Consider the following 12,751-nt stretch of genomic DNA (forward strand, 5'->3'; position numbering starts at 1 on the left):
TATGCCATTGTCTGAAATTAGTTACGCTTCTTAAACAAATTGTTGTTTTCAAAGGACCAGTCTTAAAACAATTAATGTTTCAACTAACAAGTTGCCGCTTGCAGCTACCAAAATGTTTCTTTTTTTATGATTACCTTGCGATGATGTCGTAAAATATTTCAAAGACTTCTCAGATGAAGAAATCCATGTTTCCAATCAGTTTCCCAGATCCATTTCATATCTACCGACATCAAAACAACCACAGAGACAACTGCTGCAAAGCCTTGTCATTAGGATTATTATTAAAAGAATCACTGCAACCAAATACTGTTGGTGTGAAACGTATACCGTATCGCCTCAAGCTCAGAATATGAAAAACTTTATTATACAGTGTTAAAGACCTGATACGACCCATTTACCAATACCAATATTCTCAAGTCATTTGAATGGCAATGAAATTAGCGTTTAGTACCGACAAATTGATGGAAACTTAATTTCTCCTCATATGCTTTCTTGGTAAGTTTCCCCCCGATTCATTTTCTCCTAATCAAAGTGATATACCTACTAGAATACAATGCCAAGACTCTGGTGTGTAGGTCTAAAAGTAATTGTACAAACAGGCTATAACAGAAGCGTTTGCATTATGCATGCTCTTCTGCAAATTGAATTGCCTGTTATCAGTGCAGGGTCGCCCTATCCAGTTAAGGGAATCGTAAGCACCCCAATGTCAAAATGGGATTAACTGGCCTCACACTCTCAACTCTAAGTAGATTGTTTATCTGAAATTTCTCAAACAAATGACTGTAAATACTTTGGAGAAAGACAGCGAAAAGGCTGCTTATTTTCATCATGTATATTTGATTTGCATATCTCAGCATAGAAATGACTCATTTTGGCTAACAGATTATCGGAATTCCCACAAATCGGACATGGTCACTAATTTTTCAGTGAACAGAGCAGAATGAACGACCACCCGTAGACCCCCTTGTCAGCTCTCCCAGCTTTTAAAGCCAATATTATTGTGTTTTCATTGTTTGCCTGAAAGCCTTTTAAATGAGAGAGAAAATAACTCTATCGTAGGGTTTGGTAAACTAGGAAAAAATATCCGCTTAATTGAAACATTACCAGATTAATCCAACAGCTTCCACGGATCATTGGGCATAAATAAAAAGAAAATATAATTGTCACGCTTACTAGCTTTGAAGTACTCATAAATATCTTATTTTGTGCGATCACTCTTCAACTTTAATCAAATGAGTGTAGGGAAAGTTTTAAACAGATTTCGCTTGCCATTAAGGGAACTCAAGCACAAAATGATTTTTCCTTAAGGCTTGTGATTTCACCATTGCCTTGTAGGAGATAAAATGAAGCTATCTAACTTTTTAAAAATTCCTGCAAGTTGTTTAAAGGCAAATGTGTAATGCAATTGTTGAGAAAAAGTACCAAAAGATTTGGAAATATTGTGATAACATTCTTGCATCTCACATTGGCAATACAAACCATAAATATGGAATCTACTGGAGAAAACTGCCTTAATTTCCATCAATTTTATTGGCAAAGTGAGTAGTCTCCATCTTGTAGACGACAAAAAAACCAACATTACTAGTTGATACCATTACTAGACATTGATTTCATTCCTACACTATTTCGTTCGAGCTCAATAATTAAATTTATCTTTTTCTTGGCAAACTGAAATAAACACAATCAGATTTGAGGATGCTTCTTAAATATGAAAATTTAAATTAAACATGCAATAAAAAGTAATGAAATATTTCCTATGCTCTGCCTCTTCTGAGGTAAAAGGTTTTGCAAGCAATGCTCTGTTTACTACAGATAAATACCCCAATATTTTTTCACAGTTGGAAAATACAACAATTCAATAGTCACTGATTGGTAACTTTGCCGGCAACATTGTGACGCGAACAAAATAAAAGGAATTCTTTTGCTGATTTCCCAGATTCATTTAAGTCAGCTGGCCAGTGCGCGTGATTGAAAAAGGCAGTAATTAGATTTACCTGCCCATTAATTAAAGAATCTATACGAACTTCGACCTGCCTTCAGATTATTAAAGGGCATCTTTTCTTTGAGTTCCACATTAGTTCGGAAATGAGGTCTTACGAAGGTTCGCCTACAAGCAAGATGGCAGCCGAGCGTAATTGAGTCAGCCCGACGACATTAACAAGATAGCTCGACGTTAGACGCTGTCTTTTCCGTTTTAGATTTTTTTCCCTCTGCTCAACAAACTTCTTTCAAGTTGTCTATTCTTGGGTAACTTTGTTTCTATCGTTTATCGAAAGTAAAAGTGTGGAACAACGATACTGTGTTTTAAGTTGCTGCCTTTTGTATGATATCAACAATCTCATGTTCGTAAGTCGAGCCAGGGACACAGGAAATCAAAGCACATTTGGATATGTTGCAATTAACGACTGAGTCAAGAAACTTGAAACATAATACAGAATTTTAGCAATTATACCCATTGCAATACAATTGAAAGTTTTCTGAACATATTTTTGGACATTAAAACCCTTAAGAATTACTCTTTATTTCTTATGTCACAATATTTCTACAAAGTATTCCCCAGGAATATTGCAGATTGTTCTCGCCCCTCCAAACACTTCCAGCTATTCAAACAAAATCTGTGCAATTGGAGTCTTCTGTCAAATAATGAGCATTTAATTGTTTAATGAAAAATACATGTTGCTTAACCTAGTCTTTGTGTGTTGTCGCTATCCGTCAAAAACATCCTGCTTCCTGGAGCAAACTTTTGATGGCGGAAGTTGTGACTTTCCTAGTACCTAATTACATAATATGCAATATACTAACGACCATATTCTCATTAATCAAGCTCTGGACACCTCAAAAGAAAGGTTCCTTAATTAGAAATTGTTCAAAGCGGGGTCTGAAAGGGGCATCCCTGCTCTTATCATGAGCGGTCGGCATGACTCACACGCTCTCACAAAAGACGCGCCCCTGAATCAAAAAGATAAAGAAAATTAAGTTTAGATTAAACAAAAGAAAATCAGCAATTTCTTCCTCATTTTCTCCAGAGTTGTTGACCGACAAAATTCTCATTACTAAGAAATTAAAAGTGTTGGAAATTAAGCAGAAAGTTAAAGAAAATCACCAATGCCAACTACAGTAGTGGTATTCAATTATTGTCAAGCCCGTCATCTGACAAGTTACACTACAACACAAACCTAGCTGATTTGGCCATGAACTTTTCACTTTTAACTTTGACTTTAGCTCGTATTTCTAAATGATATGTTCATACTACCCACAGCTGTGCGCTGTAACCGGAAGAAGAATGATAGTGTTTTTCATAGTGCCATGGAGAATATATGGCATAGGCCTCTCTTCACCCAGCAGTGGAGTATGTGGCATGTTGACCGATGCAGCCTCATAATCAAACTCTCATCTGGACATATAACTTGACCGCTGGTCAATCAAATAAGAATTACTCTCAACAAATAGTCATGGAGCGTGGCTTCTTCAAGTCAGGAAAATTGGAAAAGGGGGCAAGGAGAGGCAATACTTGGACAGTGAAACTTGTTCCAAAATCGACGATAGTGAAATAGGCGCTAGTGAAATCGACGAAGGCGGCAATTGCGATCCTGTGGACCCTATTACACTTCCCTATCTTCTTTCTACTGGTCATTTGCCTGTCATCTAAATCCTTTGAGCCGAACAAATTCGGCTGATAAAGCCCCAAAACTAACACAGGGTCTAGGCTTGCATCCCAAGCTGTCACTCAGTCGCCGATTTCTCATTAACTGCCGAAGTCTTTTAATACGCTCTCTAATTCTTGCACCTTCCTAGGTAGGGAATTATCACAAAGTTGGCGGGTGCGAAATCAGCCCTATCTGCTGTTCAATCATCGACAGCCCAAAAATGATAATCATCGGATTTTCTATTACAGCCACTCGGCAAATTTAGTCATCCTAAAGTCATGAATGTTAATAGAAAAATATCAACTCCATAAGATGGCCCAAAAGGATACTCCCATGTTCCCCCTACCAGAGATTTTTTTCACATTGAATCAGGCTGTTTTTTTATTGCACAACTGGCAAAGTCGCTGGCGAAAGTGTGGGTTTAGGTATTGCGTTGGATTATAGGCGCGTTTGGTTAATGCTGCCATTATGAACAATGAGATATTGAACGGGAGCCCTAAGTGACTGAAATTTATAATAAATGGAAGCAATGGAGGACCATCGTCCTTCTCCCTGCAGCCATTAATGCCACAAATCCTGCTAAGCATACCAAGGCATAAAATCAACACTCCTGGCATTTTAAGTGTGATTTTAGAAGGTAGATATCGTAATGTCATCATCGCAACGCCATTCTCTTTGACACTGGTGAAATAAAAACAATCTATCATTACCCCTCAAAGCTAATACTTTTCACCGGTTACACTGCACCGACACCCAAGGAAAAGTTATAGCTACTAAACTGGACTTGAGATAGGATTATTTTCACATTCGATCAGCAATTGTCTCATCATGGCTAATTCTATTATCCCTGACCATGAGAAATTTATCGCTACTACATAAACCTTTTCAGCTGAATGTCGTTCAAGTAAATTTTTTGGGAATGCCTGAATTATGTTTCATAATAAGTTCGCAAATAGTTTCAAAGTGGCTCGCAGTTGCAATGAAAGTGACATTATTTGGGCTGTATTTTTTCACTTACTGAAAGATGCTGAAATAGCCATGCCCTCATGATGTTAGTTGCAACTTTGGGGAAAATTCCACGTTTCTTTTGGCGTTTTGCTGACCGACTGTCTCCTGTTCCATCGTCCTCGCAATCTGTTCCTTCTGCGGACCCTACGCTATTGTCAAGGCCATCACCTGTCACAACAAACATTAAACATTTGAAATATACATACACATGTTGATCACACCAGTGAAATAAGCACCAAATCTATGTAGTTGACACATGATATGTGACGGCATGTAATGCTGGGACATTGTCTGTGGTAACATGTTACGTGTTCGATATCAACGATTATGTAAGTAATACAATATAGCAGGGCAGCAGACACATCACCACAGGCCTAAAATGCACACTTGTAACCTTGAACTAAACCATGACCATTGACAACTAATTTCTGGCGGCAATAAAGTCTTAAAAATAATAAATGATAATTGTTTGATAAACATTTCTCCTTGACAGATGCAAATGTTGTCAATTTCATATCGAAATTGACATGTTTAGTCGCCAACAGTCATTACGTTTAGTGTTGTAAGTACCTCCTGATTGCCAATACACAATGCGACAGATGCGTTCAAACAATCTAATCTTAGATACAAACTTGAGGGCATTTAATAAATGACACTTTCTCCAACCATGTGTACTTTTCATGCCAATCTAAACATGAACCAGTTGACTGAATGATTCTTAAGCCTTTTGCATCCATTGTTGCAAGGAAGCGTTATTGTTGCAGGGTTTTCTTTAGAGGTCAGGGCTTTTCTCACTGACAAATAGGGCATTTACTTTCCACAAATTGTGAAAACAATCTCCGTTTCCTGAAAAGCTACAGCCTGATCGCTTGCGAAAAGAGCTAGAGGGAAAATTCTGCCAAAGAGCGAACCTCCATTGAGGGAGATCTGACAAATTTAATTTCTTCCACAAATAATCCATGGCCGAGAGAGTTTCATATGACGCAACTCTCGAGCAAGTGTGTTTACTGAAGTCACGGTTTAGTAACGTTAAGCAGTGGCAACAAACAACATTGGCGAACTGATTGAAAGGAATCATGGGTAATCCGACTAGCTTGCTCGTCAATTTGTTTCTTTTGTATCCTCCGAACAAACTTTGTTGAATTGGGAAAACTAAACCATTCGATTCCAATCACTGGACCAGTCCAGGGACTTCTTCAGTTTTCTTGAATCCATGACACAGGGGAAAAAAGTTGACCCTACATTTACCTTCATTTTTTTCTGCCTATAAAATTTGTTATTTCTAAAATCATTAATCAAGGTCTATTCATTCAGTAATGTTGACATCAGCAGTTTTTAGGAACAATCATATGAATAAGTTCTATTTTATCTGTTGGGGCGTTTTTAACAACTTTTCAACCCAATCCATATCACTCAAAAGGTTCAGGTACTCTGTCATGGGGCATCATTTTTGAATATTTTCAAAATTCCTATTACTTTCTAAAACTTACTCACAAGTTTAAGATGTTACACTTCAACAATACCAATACCAAATTCACCATGTCAAAATCATGTTAAAAGTTTTCAGGTTTAAAAATGTGAATGAAAATATATTCAAATTCACATCACAACACAATCAGAGTCACAGCGAGGAAATATATGACTATTGGTCAATTTCATTTGTTCCGATTGCATATACAGTGAGATGAATGTTTTCATATCCAGTCTATATTTTCAAGGAATTGACCAGTACCCCCGAGTGCAGTTGGAAGCCCAAACAAGCAATCAATTTAGGGAGGAAAGGTTGGCGGCCTCCTGCAGGCTGCGGGAGCTGAGCCTGGCCGAAAGCCTTTCCACTAGATCACCAAAGCATATAAATCACGCGATCGTTGCATGTAGACGCAATTGTGTCACTTTGGAAGCACACAATTTCAATATCCGCACATCGTTACGGGGATGAGGAGGGTTTTCAGCCACACGAGGGCCCAGGCTACACAGCCCCCAATCTCTGCTTTGAAAACTTAATTATGATTTGAAAAGATGAAATGCTGAAAGAGAGAATTCTCTGTGTTAAGATGTATTTTCCTGAACGTAATGAAAACTTCGAAACTGTTTCACCCTCTGCTAAGAAACTTTGTTCTTCTTGATGATGAGATTTTGAAGAGAGAGTAAACAACATTAAAAGCATTTTGTAAATAATGCATGTGTGAAAAGATATGCCAAAGTAAATACAATTTTCAACAGCTTAAATGAAGCAGTAATAATTAATTAAAAAATGAACTGAAATGACATAAAAAGATATTCTTCACAAACAAAAATCATTACTTAGAAAAAGTGATATTCGTAAAATCCCTTTTTTCAAAATTAAATGCATAAGTTCTAAAAATATAATCTTCATGTCTATGAGAAATAAGTGACAAGCCACAAAACCTACTGTGCATTGATAAAGGGAATATGTTACTGACACATATAAATAATGGGAAAACTATCCTGGCACTCGTTAGCTGCGAGAACCATCAGCATCCAGAAGTAGTTTCCAGATACTCCATGCTTATAGCAGGATGGATGCTGGATACCGCAGATAAAATTCATTAGGTATTTCTTGGTCTACCTAAGAAAGAGTCAAATGAAACTATCTGTCACTTCCAGTTTAAATCTCCATCCATCTTCCCTTCCGTCATCTTCCGTTAGTGTCACGATTCTTTGTACCAACTTGCCTAACAAGCCTCACAGGAAATTCCCACATAGGTAAACTCAAATGTAATACAGGTAGAAAGGCACATCAAAAAGCATGGGAAACCTCGTAGGATATTGACAGATCCCAAGTGAAATTAACGTCAGACGTATATTACAGCTCATGTCAAGAGGAATGTCTTTGAATCAGCCACTCATAATAAATCTCAATAACTTCCTTTTTTTTCAAATTTATGCATTTTTAAATATTGGTATCCTTTTTTTTAAATATCGTTTTAAATTCAATTTCTGAAATGAATTTTCTAATCAATTTGAGCCCATCAATCATTATTGTGACAGTCATTGACATGTTTCATGTATATTGCATGCAGACTTCTTCTGACTGATGATCAGTGATGGGCAAAAAGGAACAACTGCATTGACACACCAGCCATGGACGTTTATGAAGATGGAATATTTGTATTATGAAATTATGAAATTCCACACTAATTTGGTCATCTACCCCACTGGCGTTCCCGTAGAACATCAAATACTAACACAAAGACATGCAGAGGTCAAAGTAAAGAGACTCACTCGATAGGAAAATCCACGATCCAAAATTGATATGATGTTTGCAAATTAGATTTACTATTTTCTCAACCATGTTAACAGGATTTTTTGCCCCAAATTGTGCTGCACATTAGGTTTGATTTACTACTTGCGAAAGACTGCAAGACATATGGTTCAAAATGGATTTTTAATGCAGTACTTAATTTTTTTTTAAAGTCGTCTACTCAGGGTAAAATGTGATCTTTCATGTGGCCAGGACCCAGAAAAGCATAGTAGAGCGGAGACATTATGTAATTTACCTCTCGGTAGGCTAAACGCTTTATGAGGAATTAATGTAGTCCCCAACCTATTCATGTGAGCATATTTCACTCCTCTGTATAATATACAAGTACAACTACATTCAAATTTCATTTTTCCATAGGAAATAGAAATTTGACAGAGGTGCTGACCTGATCCTTGAAGTAATCACCTCATACAGATTACAAGATCGTCGATTTCACCAACAAAATGTACGCATTTACAACATCATTGATGCATATTACCATTTGTCTGTCCATGGAAATTAGATCTGTATTTGTATTTTTGAGCATTGTATCTAATATGAAACCATTAGAAGGGGCCTTTCACAAGGATCAAATTACCTTACCAATTTGCCCTAATCCACAGAATTCAATCTCGTTACTATCACCAAGAGACAGACGCGGCGACGTGCACCCAATGTCGGCTTGTTACATGTGGGACAATGTCGACTACCAGCACCCGATTTGCTAACTGCTCCTTGCCAGGAGGTCGCTGGCCTGGGCCTGACAACACTGTCCTCCATATATTTATTGCTCGAACAATTGTACCGAAAAACCAACAATAGCCTCATTTATAGCAGTGATGGCGGAAGAAGGTGTGCGTTTGACAGCTGAAACTATCTCCCCGGCTATGTCGTTTTGTCGTCAATTGCGCACTGGTTTGAGTGGCCTGGTATTGGCAACACCATTTCCAACACCCCGGGATGTGGCCACGAAACAGAACTGATGCTGCCCACCGACCCGCTGGAGTCCTACAGACTGCAACTCTCAACAACAATGCCCTCTGGTGATAAAAGAGAGAACTAGCCCCAATGGGAGTATCGTTTTTCTCAACGCCAGACTTGCTAGCAGAGCCTGGATCATCACCTGGTTCCAGGCCGACTCTCTCCGTGGACCCTACACTCCTCCCTACCCTCGTACTACCGGTGAAGAAATGCATAATTCATGATTTTATCGAATCAAAAATATGACTCTCGGTACCCTGGCTGTGTCCCTGTGCGGTTATCAAGCATCCAAGTCCAATGTTGGATGTAGTCCGTGCTGTCTCCTGGTCAATTATACGTATTTCCAGACCCCAACCTCTCACACATGCTTACTGAACTCGTAGATCATTCACAAAAACGATTAAAATCTTCCAGGGGATAAAAGCCAGTAAGCTCCCTTTATTCTTGTCAGTTAGATATGAACAGTCTGAAAAAATGCCATTGGCAAGCAGGCTAAAAGCCTAGCACTGAGAGTTATGACGCTTCATTGCACAATTATTTACTAAAAGTATCCCAGTGACAGCCAACTGACCTCATAGTAGTCAATAACATGGCTTGATGAATTAGCAAACGGAAAAACCAACATGAACAAAAACTGTTTTTCATAGGTTGAGAGAAGGCATTAATCACTAACAGCACAATCAACATAGTGAAATATGCCTCCCCTTGTAACGGGATCCAGTATATAGACACTGCAATGAACATCACTCTTCCCGGCATAAATACTAGTATCCTCATTCCAAACACACTGGGCTATTAATCTTATCAAAATTTCAAAATTCAGGTGAAAATTTGAGAGGACTTACAAACATAAAAGAGCAATTGTAAAGTATTTTGGTCCACGAAACAATAAAATATTCATTCTATTCATTGCAGCGCTGTGTCTATGAATGGCAATGAGGAACGAAGGCCAAGTAAATGTGTGAAATGTACTGCACAAAAGCAGTGAAACTGACACTTAAGATGCTTTTTCATCTAGCTGATCTTTATGATCATGTTCCATATTTTCTACACTGTCAGTTGCAGGATGACTTTTTGCAAGTCAGATATCAAATTTCATGTGACAACCCTGGCATTTACTAATTGTACTAAAAAAGTCTGACTGTAACAAAAAACATGGGACTGTTTGTAACAGATTCCATGATATTTCAAGCCCACTGCCTCCTGATGTAACTCTACCTGCCTCTGTTAGCGCTGTGCCTTGCTTGTTTTTTGTGGGATTCGGGAACCAAATTTTGCAGACAGCCAAAGAAATAATTTTTTCGTACCCTGACAACGATAAGCAATTTTTCAACAAAGCCACTTCACATTTTTTGTTTTGTTCACATGTATGTTTTGGTTGCCATGGAAATGAGAGGAAATAATACAGCAATTTAGAAAACCCTCGGTCGACTTGGTGTGATGGAATGCTGTCTGAATTTGAACAAGATGACAGGATGCAAATATTCCATCAAATCGGTGGTGCAAACCTCAAGCTGGAAGATTACATATCATTTCGGGCAATATCATAGACATTACCGAGGGCAAGTTATCGATCCAGGCCAATATAACCTAATATGAGGGTTCCATCCCTGACCGTGACAAGCTAACCACTCACTAACTACCACAAGCCTACCGAGTCTTAGCATTTTACAATTCCCTTAACAACAAGATAAGCACTTCTATTAGTCATGTAGTGGAAGGGAAAAAAATATGATTCGCAATTTAATATGGCATATTGTTGGAGAAAATGCGTGAAAAGGATCGCGGGGTGCGTCAGGGGTCATTTGCGGACTTGCCCCGCATGTAATGAACTTTTTGTTTGTCTAATCAGGACCCTCATTCTGGCATCAAACAGACCCTGTCGGAGGGATGTCAGAGGTTAACAAATAATCTGGCTAATTCTAGCTGTGTCTGATACAGAGCATGGTGGAGAAGTGAGGAAACTGTCACATATAAATGTAGACTGCCAGTAGTCAAGCTATTATCTTCTCTAAGGCCCTGGCCCTGAAATTTGCACTCACCGATATCGCAATTAACTACACAAGCATCCGACCAATCGCTGCACAACCCCACATTTTCCAATGATTTTCCACAGACCTCCAATACTTCAATTCATTCATCAAGGATCCCTCAATTTTTGACTGGCTGTCCAATCTGTTTGCTATTGAAAATTTCACCAGTTGTGACCCATAGCAACTTCAAAAGGCTTGAAATATGCACCGATTGCTCTGCTAAATTAAATTTCTAAATCTGTTTAAATGAATGAAGACTTTGACTTATAAACAGCTTTACATGCCTCCTGTCATGCTTATTGCCACCGCTGTCAATCTCAGCTCACAGGCCATGCACTGGCAGTAATTAACGAGGGAAATATCTTGATGAGAAAATAATAACTGCTGATCTATTGTCCTTGGTCATAAATGAATAGATGCAGAAGGAGAGAATGAATGAATAAATATTCCCAAGGAGTACTTTTACTGGCAACATCATACGACGCAATGTAATAGATGAAACACAATAATTAAACGAAAATTGACAAATGTCTCAATGAGTTTGTAATGTACATAAACAAATGAAGGTATGACTGAAAGAGACAATATAGCTTCCATCTATCCATGGCTAGCGCCATAAAACAAAGAGATATGAATATATGCCAAAGTTGTCTTCGGTCTGTCGTGGAGCACAGAAGTAATTATTCGACAAAATCTTGAAATGAACATTGACGCATTGATTTCTGGCGTTCATTACGGCAAATCTGACACTCTGGGGGTATTGGGAGCTTTGCTTATTGGTTACTAAGATAGAATCAATAAGGTTGGAAAATGGCACTGCTTTTGGAGACGAAATCTTTGGTAATATGGCCGAAATTTGGAAATGAGTGATAAAAATGCTGAGATTGGCTAGATTTGATAGTAACTTTTCTGATCTCAAGTCCAAACTATGGAAAAATCATTGGTGAATGGCACAAGCTAATTGCAAACAATATCTCCAGCTTTCTCCCCAAGTTTTGGGCAAACATAATTGGGAAGGCTTCCCCGATCCAATCTAATTAAAGTCCCAAACTTTCATTGATTTTCTTCATTTGGTCCAATCGAGGACTTGGGTTATCAATAGTCCTCCCAAGTCAAAAGTCAGCCAACGAGGTGAAGTAACTTCTAAACAAACTTAACGGCAACACTGCCTTAATTTTCTGTGCAAACATGGGATTTGCATCAGACGATCTTCCTCTTATAGTTCCCACAGGCAAAAATGCTTCTGACCACTTTTAAGTTCGACAAAACCTCAAAAGCCTCAATGTCAAGAAATGGACTTTTCCTGTTCTCCCCCTGTAGGAAGAACGTGACCAAGTCATCTCTAACCATTAAAAAGAAATATCATGAGGAAGAAAATATTTCAGAAAACTGTGCCAACAACCGTCTTGAAGAATTGATTTACTATTAAAATCTTTCATATTTGTTTATTTCTGCAGACTTCAATCCTAATGTTGGTAAAATCCACTAGCTCGCTGATATGGTGCCGGAACCAAAAAATAAAAAAACACATACTATGATGCTGAACATGCTATACCAACATGATCCATACAAATGGAAGCAAAATTCTGTATTTCTCATAGAGGCGTCATCTTTTTTGCATAACATTAAAAAAAAATAGAAGTATATTTAAAGTCAGATTTTAAAATCAATAGCAAAAAGTAATACAGTTTTCAGAAAACTTCTTTGCAATGCCAAAAAGGCAAAAACAACATTTATCAACCCAAAGTTTTTTTCTGAAGACTGAGCAAAAAATTGTTTTGGGAGGCTGAGATTTAATCTAGAGGGGAATGGGGGAG

General features: G+C 38.1%; 1 protein-coding gene across 3 annotated transcripts in view; it reads right to left on the minus strand.

Annotated features, from left to right (window-relative positions):
* Positions 1–12,751, minus strand: part of LOC139442629 (homeobox protein Meis1-like) — a 107,686-nt gene that overhangs the window by 43,056 nt on the left and 51,879 nt on the right. For all 3 annotated transcript variants that reach the window (XM_071223488.1, XM_071223489.1, XM_071223490.1), the window contains exon 9: positions 4,666–4,823. In XM_071223488.1, the coding sequence (XP_071079589.1) occupies positions 4,666–4,823 (158 nt within the window). The remainder of the gene's footprint in view (positions 1–4,665; positions 4,824–12,751) is intronic.

This window comes from Haliotis cracherodii, unplaced genomic scaffold (genome assembly GCF_022045235.1).
Source record: "Haliotis cracherodii isolate W230 unplaced genomic scaffold, xgHalCrac1.p SCAF_5, whole genome shotgun sequence".
NCBI classification, from domain to species: Eukaryota; Metazoa; Mollusca; class Gastropoda; order Lepetellida; family Haliotidae; genus Haliotis; species Haliotis cracherodii.